Source organism: Eschscholzia californica, unplaced genomic scaffold, assembly GCF_041429995.1.
Source record: "Eschscholzia californica isolate CP2 unplaced genomic scaffold, dmEscCali1.0.p SCAF_4, whole genome shotgun sequence".
NCBI lineage: Eukaryota > Viridiplantae > Streptophyta > Magnoliopsida > Ranunculales > Papaveraceae > Eschscholzia > Eschscholzia californica.
In genome coordinates this window covers 12,897,644-12,913,222 of record NW_028238461.1, presented here as the reverse complement: position 1 = coordinate 12,913,222, position 15,579 = coordinate 12,897,644, and the positions used below count along the sequence as shown (strand labels likewise).

Here is a 15,579-nt window from a genome sequence, read left to right as displayed (position 1 = left end):
CAAATAATTTCAGTGCATGTAGAAGATGATAATTAACCTAATGATGACTTTTTCTTATTCTAGTAGTTATAGTAATAAATTTTGTTTATGCCATATACAAGTGTCCGGCGTCGCCATTTTTCTTTTCCTTTGGTGTTTCAATTTTCTCCTTTGTTTATTTTCTTTTTGCAATTCATGATTGTGATATGAAAAAAGGGTTTAACAAAATTTCTTGGGTATCAAACCAAATCCTCATAGGAAACTTTCATCCAATCCCATTCAAATGTAGTACAAAAAGACTTCACCATGACCCTAATGTGATCTTTATCAAAATGGGTTTTCTTTTTCATTTCCAAATTTGAATTTGTTATCTTACTCCATATGCAGATCAATCCCCACCACCACTACATAATGGTTTTTGGATTCAATGTTTTAGGTCTTCTATTTTATTTTTATTTTGTGGTAGCAAGTTGTATATATGTTTTTGATGGTTGCTTTGATGTTTCAATTCTACACATGTTCAATTTAGGTAGATAAGTACAATAATAAGCTTCAACAAAAAAAAGTACATTAATAATGTCTTTTGTGATATGTACACTAACATTTAAAAATAATGTAGTATATAATCACATGCTTTGGACATGCACAAAAGAGCAGACAATGTTTTTATATAGAACTCGTAGTTATCTGTTTGTACATCCTCTTTGAAATGCAAATATTGAAATCATTTTGAAAGTCGTAACACCTTCAAGGTAAATGATAAAGTGATAGTACTCTTAGATGTCGCACTATAACAACAAGGACGACAACATTCAATGTTACAAACCCAAAACAAGATCTACATGTGATAAATTTAACAATAACGTTTTATCATCTTTCAACAAAAAAAAGGAACACATTTTTATCATCATTATGAAATCAGACAAAATGAGAGAGAGATGAAGGGTGATTTGGGCATGACAAAGAAAGGGCAGAAAAAAACTAGAACATATTACTTACAAAAGATGCTAGAAACCCTAAGTTGGTAATACCAGACAAATTACAAAACTTGGACGGCTGGGAGGTCTATTACTCTGTATTCTCACCTGTAAAAGGCATATAAATTTTGTGAAAGAAAGACAAAACCCTAAGTTGGTCCCATGACCCCTCCAACCAATCACCTAAAATGCTAGGCTGCTGTCTAATATGTGATTAATGAGACTGATTTCTATAAAGGAAGTTGTTGGATGTACAGCCAGTTTCACACAACCAGCTCACATAAGGGGGCTTTTGGGCCTGTCACTCACAAGTTCAAGTTATCCAATCACCACCTTTTCCCCCCATGACTAGTCTGGATTTACATACATGTCTTTTTTTTTTCCTTCTACAAAACTATGAAAGTAAATAGTGAGAAAACTCTAAGAATAGCGAAAGGACAACCGAGGGCATAAATGTAGTCTTTCTTGACCTCTCTTTGGGGTCGAAAACACGTACAAATAAGACAAAATTCAAATTAAAACCCGACCTTTGGATTAGTCTAGATCAAGTTTAACAGTTTATTAGGAGAACTGGAGAAGGCTAAGTTCGCTATTTACTAATTTAGGTTTTTAAATAATATTGCCTAACTTTTTAATGCAGTATCTTTTTCTTCTAACCTAGATTTGAAATCTATCGGAGTCTAGTTAGATTTTAAAACCTCTGTTTTTATCTAATTCATGATTTGTGACTCATCTGAATCGCTTTATTAAAATTGAGTTTAGGTATATTCGGTTAGATTGTTTAGACCAGACGAGTAAGATGCCGACTATGAGTTCACATTGAAACAAATAGTCTACTTATTTCTTTTATAAGTTCAACAAGATATGCTATAGCCATGTGGAATGGTCTCCTAGGGTTCACCACACATCACTTTCGGTCCCAAGCAGCATTATGGGCAGTCCCTCCTAGGGCAGCAAGGAAACTGCACCCATGTACCACATTTTATCCATGTCTTCTTTTTATCATTCTCTTTGCAGGACAAACAATCTCTTTCAGTGTTAGAATTTCTCTGCTAGATTGCATATCAATCTTATGATTTTCAAGTTGACCTTCAAATACATTTACGTTAATATCGTAAAATATATTTCGTGATCTAAAATTAGCGAAGACATCAATTTTACTTGTCAAATACAACAGACGAGTCGGATTATTCAAACTAACCAAGCAAATAACAAGAATCACACTTGGTGCAATAATGCATCTTATCAAGTATTCCCAAGTTGGAAGTGTGATATTTTGTATAGTTGTCGCCTCCATGGCAACCACCAATACGGAGAAGACGACTTCGTAAACTAGGGTTTAGATCTATCCATGTAGAGTCAATCAGTTAGAAAAGTAGATGAAATGAAAACATCAAGCAACTCAAATGATCAAGAATGTGTTCAAAATGCATTGCATTAAGCTTCTCCTCTGACAAACATTAAACACTATTTTTCACTTGTCAAAACCTAAGAGAGGCCTAATAAGACATGATTTGTAATGGATGACAGGCCACCCATGACATAATTCTTTCATCAACTTGGTTGAAGCATTTAATCATAAGAAGAAAAAGAAAGGACTTTACTTGAACTGAAATTTGATCCATTAACAACACAAGTGGGTAAAAATTAATTGAACTTCAATACTTTGATTTCATTGAATAAACTTGCAACTAAAGTTGGGTCTTTTCATATCATATACAATATCGATGTTCAGTCTTCACGTATCGGGAGTTAAGAGGGAGTTAGAGGGGATGAGGCGATAAGCTTTCAGAAATTTCATATTAAACCGAGGACCCAATTTTCGGACGAGGTATCATTCTTTGGGTGGGTCTATAGACTATAGGTATTCCGCCAAATTGTTTTTGGCCCACCCTCACTCTTAGCACCTGCATAGATTGGATAGTCCGAGGGCACTCTGACTGTGTCTAAATCATGTTAGGCTTTCTTTTCCGATTATCATTCTTTGAGCGCCACGGGCCTGATGTATTTTGGCAAGCTTCAGGGGCTCTTTGCTTCTTTTAACTATCTTGCCTTCTTAGTTTTGAGAGCATAAGATATTTGATATAGCTTTTAAACACAGCATATCTGGGCTCTAGGCAACTATGTCTAAAATCTGAAATAGCACATGGTAAACACACTCTGGAAAACCTAAATACCAAGTGTTCCTACACATAACAACAAGAAATATGATTTGAACAGAGGTATTTCACTAAAGGTGTATAGAATTACATTTGTAAAATCCTAAACCTAGCTGCATCATTTTATAGTTGTTGGATCTGGAGTTGTCGCCACTGTGGATCTGGACATATGGGCAGCCTCCTCTCGTGGTGGGATGGTGTGGCTTTGGTGGTGTCCTTGGCTAAAGGCACCTCTTGTAAGCCTAATAGTTTTCTTTCACAACGTCACCAGGCGTATCATCAATTTCATATATTCTAATTCTAATGTAGTATTCTACAAAATAAGAATATTATTTTTTTGTTAGTAGCAAATTGTTTTGAATATGTTTGTGGTATACAACAGTTGGTAGCCCAAGTGGTTTCAATGTGTTAACATAAACTCCAGAAAGTCCTGGAGGTCCCAGGTTCGAGTCCCAGAGAAGGTGGAATCTTTGGTTATTTGAATTGAGATTATTATGGTATAAATAATGTAGTTAGGCTTTAGGCTATCGTTTAGTTGGGAACAGAAAAGTGATCTTTCCCTTAACCGACTTTCTCTCTCCCTCTCACACACGACTAGCAACAAACAATTTTCCAAAGGCGTCAGCCAAAAGAGATTTGTCGCGTCTGTAAGACGCAGTGGAACCTAGTTGTATAACATGACTCATTCCTTTACTTTAGGGCAAAACCTAGTTGTATAAAATAACTCATTCCTTTACCTTGTGACAGCTTTGTAACACCCTTGTACTGAGTTTTTAATCAAACAAATACAAATATTTGGATTTGTAACCAAAAAAGACAAATGTTATAGCTATGTTTTTAACAAAAGAGACTATATAACTTGTCTTTTTAACTTATAAAAGTCTAGAATTGGATCTTCCGGCAAATTTACTGGAAAAAAAAGTCAATTATTAGTCCTTTGCTAGTCTTTCATGGTTAATATATGAAATTGTGTTCTAGAGGCACCACCTAGAACTTCTTTACCCTATTAAGAAAAGAGGAGTTTTAAAAGCACCCCCTTCCTGCAAGTGTTATTGGGGGTGTTCGGTTGTTGGTGTCGAGATATTGTGTCACCTAGTGTTCTAAGCAGAATCTCAGACGTCTAATACGTCTAACACTAGTTTTCAGAATCACATGCAAGAACTAAAGATGAACTAGAATGGGACAAAAGATTATCTTATTAATCGCTATCCCTCGAACTAAATTCGATGTCTTTATCCAGAAGATGAGAGCTCCAAATTGTAGCTCCTATACTTGAGACACCCGAGCAATCGACTTGATCTCCCTCCTTTAGAGTCAGCTAGGACCTTACCTAGAGGTATCTACTTGACGTTGTAGAGATTGATTTTCTCTAGAAAAAATTCCATCTTTGTCCGAATGCTTAATCCATTCTCTTAATCCGTTCCCTCTAGTTTTATTTCTGTGATCAAACCGTCACTTGGTGGTGTAACCCGTTGTAGAATCCGATCTATGTTAGTCGCGAATCGCTGAAGTGATCCGGCGATCGTAGTTGGCCTGTAGCTAAGCGTTACGACCCCTAATTCGACCGACTAGATGATCTTCTAGATAAAGTCATCATTATCCATTCTGACAAATTGGGCGCATTGTTATCTTGGTCGAAAGACACCTCCTTCAGACGAAAGGATATTTCCTTCAGTTGGCCTCCTTATATTCTTGAAAATGGTTAAAAAGGGCTTCCTTTCAAAACAGACACTCCCACCTTTTTTAACTTAAAATCGGTGCACTCTGGCCTATTTGGTTACAAAGTTGTCTCCAGTCCGCCGATCCCAAACGACCGAAGAACTATTGAATGTAACTCAAATCGGTGAACTCTGGTCGAATTTTATTCCAAATTTTGACTCAAGTGTACCTAATTCAACTTCAATTTCAACTCTAAAACATCTTTTTTGAATTTTGAAGACCTTGAGGCGAATTTCGTAACAAATTCAGTCTGAATCCACCAATTTCAACTCAAAATATTGGAGTTAATTCGGTGGACCTTGAGTCGAATTTTCTAACAAAATTCGCCCGAGACCATCGATGTGAAGAAGTCTGTAACCAAATACAACTAAACGAATTTTAAAGAGTCAAATGGGGTACGGGGAGCTGGGTGCGCCATTAACAATTATGGGAGACCCCTTTAAAACTTCCTTTCGCAAAACATCTCATTTTATCCTCCACAAAGCGCTGGTCTTTATCAATAGATGTTTTGAGCATTCTTTTGACTTTTTCTTTTATCTTTATTTTCGTTTCTATTGCTCTTCCAAAAGCTTCAACAAAATTCTTACATTTCTTCGTATTTTTCGAAGGGTATCATTTGTAGTTCGTTCATTGAAGAAATAAATTAAAGAAAGGCTTCAAATATCTCAATTTCTTATTAAAAATCGATTCTCAAAACCCTAAATTTATTTTCTGAATTTATATTTTACCCAGTGTTTGAAAAAACGGTAAAACTCTTGAAAAGTATTTATCATTGGTTTTGGGTTGAATTCGAGTGTTTTTAGAGTGGTTTGTAAATGATATACACTTAAAAAATTTTAAATGATCCTACCCTCAGACTAGTACGAGACCTCTTAGACTGGACAATGCATAGGCAAATTCTCGAGTTAGACAACCTAAGATCTCATCCCAAGAGCCTAATCCCTAGATCAATCAAACTATTTTTTTTTTTTTGTGTTCAAACGACCAATCAAACTATTTAGTACGAGAGTATGCTTGCTCTCTGGAACATGATTGTCTAAGGGGACGGGGCCTAAGTAGTCATTTGGTCAAACGGCATTGACTTAAGTCAATGACTCCATTATGACCTACAACAAAAAAGTGGGCCTCCTATAGAGGCACCCCATGATTGTGTGGGTCTGTTAGCATACCTTACCATTGTAGGTGAACAAAATCAACAATGAATCTGATATTTGGAAGGTATTTAAGGGTCCCACCTTGACTCTGTAGCTCTTCCTCCTCGATCAGTCAATAATAATCCTCTCCCTCTCTCTCTCTACTCCTCAATTCCCCCCATTAAAAAAATGGAAGAAAACACAAGAAACCTCAATTCCCACCAATTCCTCATCCCCTCCTCATATAAATACAACAATCAAAATCTACCCAAAGTTTTGAAATGATCATAAATCATTTCATAAGTTCAAATCTCGATAACCCATCTCCACATTATCATCCCCCATGTCTTCTTCTTCTACTTCTTCTCTGCAACTCTCATGTTATAGAACTGCTTCTAATGGATCTTCTTTCTCTCTCTACAATCATAAACTCACTCAAATTTCTTCTTCTTATTCTTCTCTTTCTTGTTTTGGTCATGGAGTTAGTATTAGTATTAGAGAGGTGGAAAAGAACAAGTTTTTTTCAAGTAGGAAAGTTATTACTAGGACTAGGGTTTTGGCAATGTCAAATTCTAATAGTTTTAAGATGAATCTTAATGAGTATATGGTAACAATTGATAAACCATTAGGTATTCGTTTTGCAATGTCTGTTGATGGGAAGGTTTTTGTTCATTCACTTAAAAAAGGGGTATGCTCTGTTCTTCAATTCTACTTTTTTTAGTATTTACTTTCATACTCTCTCTCTCTCTCTCTCTCTAATTCTTTATGTCTTGAGTATTGATATTTTTTGCTCATTAGATATTTGTGGTTTAAATCCTTAGAATGCATATATTGTGATTGAAAAATCTCTGTGGCCATGTTGGGCACGAGGAAATGAAATGTATTCCGAGCGTGTTCCTGGTAATTGCAATACCTAACGTTGGTGTTTTAATTTGGTGAGGAACGTGATCAGTAGAGATTAGTTTTGTCCGTTATATGATTGACAATTCCATGGGAAAAGTATTCGCAAACCCACGTACCCCACAGGGTCATGATGCAATCTCGTGCACCAAACACCATTGCGGAGTGTGATTCCGGTTGATCGCATTCCATTTGCTTGTGCAAAACATTTGCCTAATAAAATCAAAATTTGTTGAATGTTTATCTAATGCCAACTTTTTTGCAGGGAAATGCTGAGAAGACAAGAATAATAATGGTGGGTGATACTTTAAAGAAAGCAAGTGATGGGTCAGGAGGTGGATTTGTTGAGATCAAGGACTACATAGATGCAGAGTATGCATTTCTATCTTTAACTCCTTCCTTGTAGTTTTCTTATGAGCATTTCTACTTTTTTATTAAGTCAATTGGATATTTGAAGTTGATATTTGTGTAATCCAAATAGCTTTATAACTAGTAGGTTAGCAGTTTCGTAGTCTTAGGAGCGATACCAACTTCCAGTCATGAGAGGAACCTCGACAACCTGTATAGACCAGGCTCCCTTTATAGATATTCCTCGTTTCGCCGAGCTCTTAGTATGTTTAGTTTGGCACTTATATGTGCTATCAGATCAATACGATGTATTTGGGCTACTCGTTACTCGCGTAATGGTCATGGTGTATACTTCTGTAATTTGTAATGACGTGCCTTTGATGTTAGGATCGTGATGCATCTCCCATTGAAGAAGAGTAGTGAATATACTTGAGATTGAACTGTATTTGGTGTCATAGAAATGTAGTGATTCTTCTTCTTCTTCGACGAATAGTTCAATTTCAGATACTTCATTGCCTTAAATTGTTTCTATAGGAAAATTCTGAAGGAGGAAAATGGATCCTTTAGCTTGATCCTTGAAAGACCACCAGCTCCTTTCCCAGTCCAACAACTGGTTAATAAAAGTGATGTCGATCTCTTATTCAATAGAGGTCGTGTTCCACTAGCTTCTTGGAACAGAACTGTACTAGCATCTCATTTGCAGTCATCATCCGAGAGCAGTGGAAATTCAGGATTTGCTGTTTTCTCGTCAAAAATCTTGACCGTACCGGGGTGGAAGTACCTAAGTGATCAGAACAAACAAGTTTCTTCACAGAGAAAGAATAGGTTTTCTACTGCGCCGATGAGCCAGCTTGTTTGTATTGTATCTGAGGACGGAGCTGGAGATGGTGAATGGGCTCATGGAAGTTTTCCACTAGAAGAATATATTAAAGCTCTTGATCGTGCTAAAGGCGAGCTATACTACAATCACGCTCTTGGTATGGGATATAGTAAGGTATTTCATCTTTTCATTCATTGCTCCATTTTGTTCCATTCGTTCTTCTTGGCCTGTCTGTGGATTATTACTTGAAACATTCGCCTCAAAACTTTTCTCACCAAACTAACTTTGTTGAGTACTGACTCCCCACTGTTGTTGATTTGTGGTACAGATTACGGAGCAATTATATGTAGGTTCATGCATACAGAAAGAAGGCGATGTGGAAATGTTGGCTGACGTTGTGGTATAAGTACATACTCTGTGTTATGTTATTGCTTCTTTATCATTGTGTTTTCTGTTCAATTAACACCACAAGATGAATCTGTACAACAGGGAGTTACTGCTGTATTAAATTTCCAGAGTCCGAATGAATGTACGAATTGGGGAATTAATTCAGAATCGATCAATGATTCTTGTCGTCGTTCTAACATTCTCATGATCAACTATCCTATAAGGTAATTGATTTCATCCTATATCTTGTTCGCCTTCTCAAGTGGTCGTTTCCACTTTGTGTCTTGGACCAATTATCTCGTGACCGTGCACACTTATATCGTCTTGTTTGTGAGATGTGTGAAACTCTATTGCTTAAGAGTGGTGGGTATCTTCTGTTTTTTATTTTTAAATCTGGATGAATGTCAATAAGTTCTATATACTAACTTATCTAGGGTACCATAAAGTTCTGTGTGGTTTATACTGCAGGGAAGTAGACTCGTACGATTTGAGGAAGAAACTTCCATTTTGTGCAGGATTACTATTACGATTATTGAAGAAGAATCATCGAGTTTATGTTACCTGTACCACCGGGTTTGATAGATCCCCCGCTTGTATTATCGCATACTTGCACTGGATGCAGGATACTGCCCTCAATGATGCTTACAATTTTGTTACCGCCTTGCATCCATGCAGACCCAACAGGTTGACCGGCGCCCCAGCCGTTTGCTACATTTTTCTTTCGTTTTGATCAAATTCTTGACGTTATTTCGCTATAACATGTATTTGCAATTATAATTCGTATAGTTCACTGACCAAATAAATGACTGAAATTTGATTCAGACCAGCGATTGTGTGGGCGACATGGGATCTTGTTGCTATGATAGAGAACAATAGACACGAAGAACCTCCAACTTACGCTGTGACCTTCGTCTGGAACGGAAGAGACGTATAATTTCTTCTCTGCCCATCTGATTTGTTACTTGAATTTGGGCCGTCCGGTTCTCATATTCGTTGTGTTTTCCTGTACATAATTTATAGGGGGAAGATGTATCTTTGGTTGGAGATTTTACAGGTAACTGGAAAGAACCCATTAAAGCAGTTCACATGGGAGGATCAAGATATGAAGTAGAACTTAAACTTAGACAGGGAAAGTAAGTTAAACTAGCTTGTTTCACCATCTTCACCGAAATTTTTCATATCTAAGAATATCCTGTCTCGATACTTTTCCAAACAACATCCATGTTATTTTCTGCTAGGTATTACTTGTATGCCTGTCTCGGTACTTTTCTAAACGACATTCACGCTATTTGCTGATAGGTATTACTACAAGTTCGTAGTCAGTGGGAATTGGAGGCATTCAACAGGATCACCAACAGAGACAGACAACAGTGGAAATATGAATAATGTTATCGTAGTTGGAGATAAAGCCAGTATACGGCCTTCTTCCGTTCAACAACAATCGAAGGTGCATCTCTTTTCTTCTTTGAGAGAGAGGGCTTTAACCATTTAACGGGTCGAAAGTTTTTCACATCTGTAATATTAACACGAATGGCGTTTATCTTGTTGTAGGACTCATCTATTGTCAAGGTGATAGAAAGGCCATTGACAGAGTACGAGCGTGTTACGTTGGCAAAAGCGGCTCGATGTATTACATTCTCTATCTGTCCAATCAGACTAGCTCCCAAGTAGATGAACCACAACCATTTATAGAACGTTACAATACAGTTGATGAGAGAGAGAGAGAGGGAAAGAGGGAGTCTGGTACTCTGGTTCATTCATCTTGTATAAAATAAATTGAAGCATCTACCACGTACGAAATTATTTTAGCGTCAAGATGAATAAACTGCAACATTGAAGATATTCAGCGAATAAAGATCTACTTATGTTTTATAAATGGATCAAAGTATTATTGTTGTAACATACAAAGCAATTATAGATGTACAAAGTGAAAAAGAAATATGTATAGTTGTTATATGACGAATAGATCCGACTGAACTACACGATAATGCACATATCAGCGAAAAAAGAGATCAGGTACCCTGAACTGCTTTCTGATGGTGTGTCTGACCTCAGATTTGAACTCACTCAGCAATAGGAATTCGTATTTTGCATGAAATTAACGAAGATCGAAAATTTCAAACCTCAGGTTCGGATTGATATAGACATTGGAGCAATCCTCATAGAGGGGTCTTCCGTCCGATGTCTCTCGATGCGAATGAAAACCTCTCTCATCGCACTCTTTAATGACTTCAAATCCTCCAGGATTTGTTAGCCGAAATATTCCATAACTCCTGTTGGCATTAAACAAGATCAATGAGCACTAAAGCCTAATAGACAGTTTAAACATTTTGTTCGTCAGAGACATGATAACAGTAAGGACAACTAAATAAACCCTAATAACCTTCTGAACTATGTCACAAGCAAGTAAGAGATAATGTGTTATTTAGGGGGGAAGTCAACATTGTTTACGGTTAGCGTGATGATTTACGTGTGGATGGGTGAGACCTAGTCCACAGAACGATAGCGTGATGATTTCACTATGTATGAAGAACAAAGTTACAAATATATCTCTGATCAAATATTGAGAGTCATTAGCTAACTGTTAAATAATGAAGCAAAGAGTAGGCAACGACAAGAAAGGCTAGATCACCTTGAGGTATCTGTTGGAGCCATGACTACAGCAACTGCCTCAGGTAGCATTACCTGGTCAAACAGAAAAGGAAGTTTAGATCGCGATATCTTCGAGAGTGAACATGTTAACATGCATAATGAACAGCTGAATTTCTATTGGTTGTAATATCTGCTTCAGCCCAGTAGCAGCGAGGTACAAGAGAATATGAGATGCCAGACGTCATGCAAGTCTCCAATAATGTGACAGTTTTCTCACTCAGCTATGCCTATACATGCAATATTAATGTCAACAGATCGGTGTGTTGTTTTAGATGAGATAGCAGTTTAGGGGTGTATTCAATTCGTTCAAGCTTCATAAGAAAACTATCCCCATTAACCAAGTCTCTTATTTTCAAAACAATTATTTTCCAAAGAAAAATGATTAATTATGTTATTTGTACTACTAAAGTTAATCAATTACCTGATAAGAGAACTGAGTGTGCAGATCAATGGATGACATAAAGCAGGTCTGAGAAGGGTGTGTCTGAAAATATAAACAAGGATCCGATATCAGATTTCAAATAAATAGACAAGTTCCTAAACTACTTCAGAGCATCATATGTGATAACAACGTTCAAGAAACACTCCTCAACTTCGAAAATTACTACTTTGATTGAAACAACAGACAAGAAATGAAAGGAGAAAAATAATACACGGCTGTAAGTAACAAAACCAAAACCGAAACCACTGAACTCGATAAGCTATAGGAGAAAAGAAAATTGGGAGCCAAAATATTCAATAGCTGTCCATAAAACCCCAACCCAGATATAACAAGAATAGATACAAATCAAATTGTCCGCCTGTTTTAGGATAACGTTTTCCTTTTCCTTTTAATTCAATCATATTGTTGAAAAGAAATCAAGGGAACAAACACGTACATGGATCCATCCGATAGGAAATAATGAGTGTTCATCTAGTATGGAAAAAATATCCTCCTCATTTGTCGCCTGACACTGTCGTTGGTGACTAAGATATGTTAGTAAAGAAATTGAAATAACTAGCCATTAAATGAACTAGAGCTACGTACAAACATTAACTTGGCTGAGGGCGTGCTTGGTATCTTACCGAACTGGATGTCGCTTCCTGCTTAGGTATTATTAAGGTGGTTACGTAAAATACTCTGTCATTCTGGATACAGGATATGAGGAAAATAATCACTTTATTAGTTATTACTGCAAACAAGTTGATTGTGCAGACTCCAACGGACGGATAAAAATCAAATGACTAATAGGTAAAAGTTCTTATGACGAGGAGACAGATCCATATACTTAAACTTGATCCAAATAAATAAATCTAAAAATTCCAATCTTTTAGTTTCTCGGTACGTTGCACCAAGCCTCAGATGGTTCCAACATTCAAACTACTCGAGCCAGAAACCAAAACCCAGTCAAGATCAACAGAGTTGGGTTCCCTAGGACGTAGTGGACGTGTTAAAATAGGAACCATTTTGAAATTTCAATACCTAATGAAAAATGTATAGAACAGATAAGTATTGAACAAGGCTCCAGTTTATGGCCCATCTCAAAGAGAACTTTAAAGGAGCAACCCAAAAAAGAGCAGATGAAATACATCTATAGAATAAAAAGGTACAAAACATATACGATGGTTATTGTGGATAAGTAACTCAAATCTTACAAGAAAAGCACCAAGCACACCACAGGTTTCAACATCCTTGTTTGTGTTGTCACGGGCAAGTGCGAGAAAGTCTTCCATCAACCTGCTGGACTGGACAGGAAAAATAAAGCATCCACCAATTAGTAACCTTTTTCACAATATGTTAAAAAACAAAATTGACACTCATTTAGTTAGAAAAGCTGGGAATCTATCCGAGAACCTCGTAAACTTAAGTGACAACCCAATTGAAAGACAGGAAGAAATTTGATTACTTACAATGTGTATGTCTTGGTAAGAAGAGTTCAAATACTCGTATTGTGAATCAGAAACATTGATATGTGAAACACTCAAAGCCTGGGGTACATTATGTACGAAAGAAAGAACAGGAGATGGAGACGATTGCGTAACAAGGTGAACACTGACCGTCCTTTGCATCTTCACGTTTGTGGGGGACGGAGTTGAACAAGATGATGAGCAACTATTGCAAGAATTCACTTTCTCTGAAGAAGTCACTACAAGATTCTCCTGATCAAAACAATGGAAACTGCAATATTGCAGGAAAGAATAAGTTATCGGGCTCAAGAATACTGATAGAGACTATTAGACTTCTGCAACTTCCATCATAAGATGTTATCCCAAGTATATATAGTAAATACGGACTGGTTTTTGGCTTTGTGCTAGGATTGGTAAAATATAGCAGAAAAGGTCGTCCATGAAGAGAGAAAAATTGATACCTCTGAGTTTCCATTTCTGTTATTCCATCACCTCGGAACTGAAACAAAATATTTGAAGTTGATTATAACTTACCCCTTATAGAGAAAACCGTACATAACTTCAACTTAAGGATGAAGTGACAGTTGCAGTTAAAATGCTAATGCGTCTGTTTCTCTTATTTATCTACAAAACGTGAACTGCTGGCATCTTTATCTCCTATAGGATTAAGTTCCTTTGAGTATGAAATTCGACAAGAATAAGGAACTAATTGACATATATATAATTAACCTTAAGCATATTTTGAATCCCACTTCGGTTGGGTGATAACATGCCTGTGTCTAGCCAACAACCCTTGGCTCAAGTGGTAAGAGGTAAGTCTTCCAACTTAAAGGTCAAGGGTTCGAGGCACACGCTTACCAATTCAAAAAAAAACATGCCTGTGTCTCCAACGGGAAGACTAGGGTTGGAATTTTATTGTTTCGGAAAAAAACATCAACATCTACTTGTCTTGTAAGTTGTATCAAGGAAATACTAAATATGACAATTGTTAGGTAGTACTGTTCTGAGATTAAATAGTTAAGCTAATAAAAGTTCTAAAATCGAAAAAGATTATGTGACTTGAATGTTACCTCAATCGAACTATTGCTCGGAGCGGGATCACTATCTATTGTGCTTGAAGTATTAGAGCCAAATTGTGATTTCAAGATTTCCAATTCTTTTATGAACTCTTGATGAATCTGATCAAAACATTTATACAAACAACTTAACTACTACTCAAGCTTCACATAGAAAAACAACTACAATATACCAAAGAGATCAAGAAACAAAACCCTAAAGGCAAATGAATCAAATAAAATAACCAAATACCTTATCATGATAAAGCTTTTCTTTAGAAGAATGGGTTGAGTAACTTCCATGTTGATGTATAATTGAAAGTAAACTGCATATGAAATCAGATTATGAACATTTTAAACTTTAAGCACAGTTAAAAGATTTATGAACAGAGTTAGGGTTTTCAATCAAAAAGTGAAATTGACAAACCTGATGTATCTTTTCAGAGTCAAGGAAAGATGGGTTTTTTTCTTTTCATTCCTACACTGATTTGCCTGATCATTTAAGCAATATGAGAAGAATTCACTTAAAAGTTAAAACCTAATCGACCTAAATGAATAGAGAGAGAGAGAGAGAGAGAGAGAGAGAGAGAGAGAGAGAGGACCTGAGTGATGAGTTGATCAGCAATTCTATAGTAGAAAGAAAGGGGGAATTGATTGTTTGGGTGGTCACAACCTGAGGTTTCCATCCCTACTACTTCCCCTGTGATTAATTTCTGTGTCTAAATTCTACTTTCTCTCTTTGGAGTTAGGGTTTATGTTAAAACTTGAAAAGGACTCCTGAAGAAGATGAAGAGACATGAAAAAGGCCGAGTTGGGGAGAAGAAAGAATTAGGTCATGAAATGACGGCACGGCACACAGAAAGAGACGTGGGGGTTTTAGTTTTTTGCTTTTGGAGGTGATGATGTCATTTTCACGTAACTTTAATTTCTGGATTATATAGTTGTTGGTTACTGGTTTTCTTTCTCACCGAAAGGCCAATTTACCCGCCAAAATTATTTGCCCCTTTTATGCCTCACCCTGCTAAAAGAAGAATTGGTTTCTTTTTCAATTACTTTTTTCTTCCTTAACAAAAAAAAAAATTACTTTTTTCTTCCTTATCTATAAATTATTACAATATGATATAGAATCTAGTATTAAAAGTTATTAATGTTCCAAATTCACATTATAATAGATAGATTTATATGGTTATTGTTAAAGAGACCCCTGATCTGATAATATATAACTCCTATGATTTTTGTGTTTCTACCTTAGAGAAAACCCTAGACGTCGTCCATAGACAGAGATAGCCCTCTGACAACAGAGTTTCTTCTGTCATTTGCAAGGATGGAGGATGAGAGGTTTAGAGTTTCCGAAATTAGGGTCATATGTGTAAATATCCTTTACGTTCACCTGAGTCCGAGTGAGTTGAAACCCGGTGGAGGGTGGTATCCTTTGTGCTTAAGTCCGCACAGAGGCTAGGCGGAGCGGGTTTGGGTGTTTGTGTCTGCCTGAAGGCCCAGCAGAGCCAAGCTCGAAGCGTCCCACATAAGGAGGCAGTCCACCTACCCAATACCGGAACGAGC

General features: G+C 36.7%; 2 protein-coding genes across 2 annotated transcripts; one reads left to right on the top strand and one right to left on the bottom strand.

Annotated features, from left to right (window-relative positions):
* Window positions 1–6,028: 6,028 nt before the first annotated feature.
* LOC147542843 (phosphoglucan phosphatase LSF1, chloroplastic) lies at window positions 6,029–10,298 on the top strand. The gene is made up of 10 exons (XM_086636594.1): window positions 6,029–6,655; window positions 7,133–7,239; window positions 7,750–8,209; window positions 8,364–8,435; window positions 8,525–8,646; window positions 8,891–9,106; window positions 9,245–9,350; window positions 9,443–9,555; window positions 9,722–9,869; window positions 9,974–10,298. The coding sequence occupies exons 1-10, from the start codon at window positions 6,311–6,313 to the stop codon at window positions 10,091–10,093; spliced, it is 1,809 nt and encodes a 602-aa protein (XP_086492720.1). The 5' UTR covers window positions 6,029–6,310; the 3' UTR covers window positions 10,094–10,298.
* AMSH2 (associated molecule with the SH3 domain of STAM 2) lies at window positions 10,265–15,051 on the bottom strand. Its single transcript, XM_086636595.1, has 12 exons — window positions 14,619–15,051; window positions 14,444–14,508; window positions 14,270–14,342; window positions 14,032–14,139; window positions 13,423–13,460; window positions 12,965–13,232; window positions 12,710–12,799; window positions 12,140–12,202; window positions 11,953–12,027; window positions 11,496–11,558; window positions 11,055–11,107; window positions 10,265–10,695 (listed from the first exon to the last, which is right to left on the bottom strand). The coding sequence occupies exons 1-12, from the start codon at window positions 14,700–14,702 to the stop codon at window positions 10,521–10,523; spliced, it is 1,155 nt and encodes a 384-aa protein (XP_086492721.1). The 5' UTR covers window positions 14,703–15,051; the 3' UTR covers window positions 10,265–10,520.
* Between the last annotated feature and the right edge of the window lie 528 nt (window positions 15,052–15,579).

Excerpts from the sequence above, each read along its gene's own strand:
- LOC147542843 (XM_086636594.1), top strand. The coding sequence starts at position 6,311 with ATGTCTTCTTCTTCTACTTCTTCTCTGCAACTCTCATGTTATAGAACT. Across the intron at positions 6,656-7,132 it reads TTCATTCACTTAAAAAAGGG|GGAAATGCTGAGAAGACAAG; the intron begins GTATGCTCTGTT and ends ACTTTTTTGCAG. Across the intron at positions 8,647-8,890 it reads ATGATCAACTATCCTATAAG|GGAAGTAGACTCGTACGATT; the intron begins GTAATTGATTTC and ends TTTATACTGCAG.
- AMSH2 (XM_086636595.1), bottom strand. The coding sequence starts at position 14,702 with ATGGAAACCTCAGGTTGTGACCACCCAAACAATCAATTCCCCCTTTCT. Across the intron at positions 13,461-14,031 it reads CGAGCAATAGTTCGATTGAG|TTCCGAGGTGATGGAATAAC; the intron begins GTAACATTCAAG and ends ATTTTGTTTCAG. Across the intron at positions 10,696-11,054 it reads GCTCCAACAGATACCTCAAG|GAGTTATGGAATATTTCGGC; the intron begins GTGATCTAGCCT and ends TAATGCCAACAG.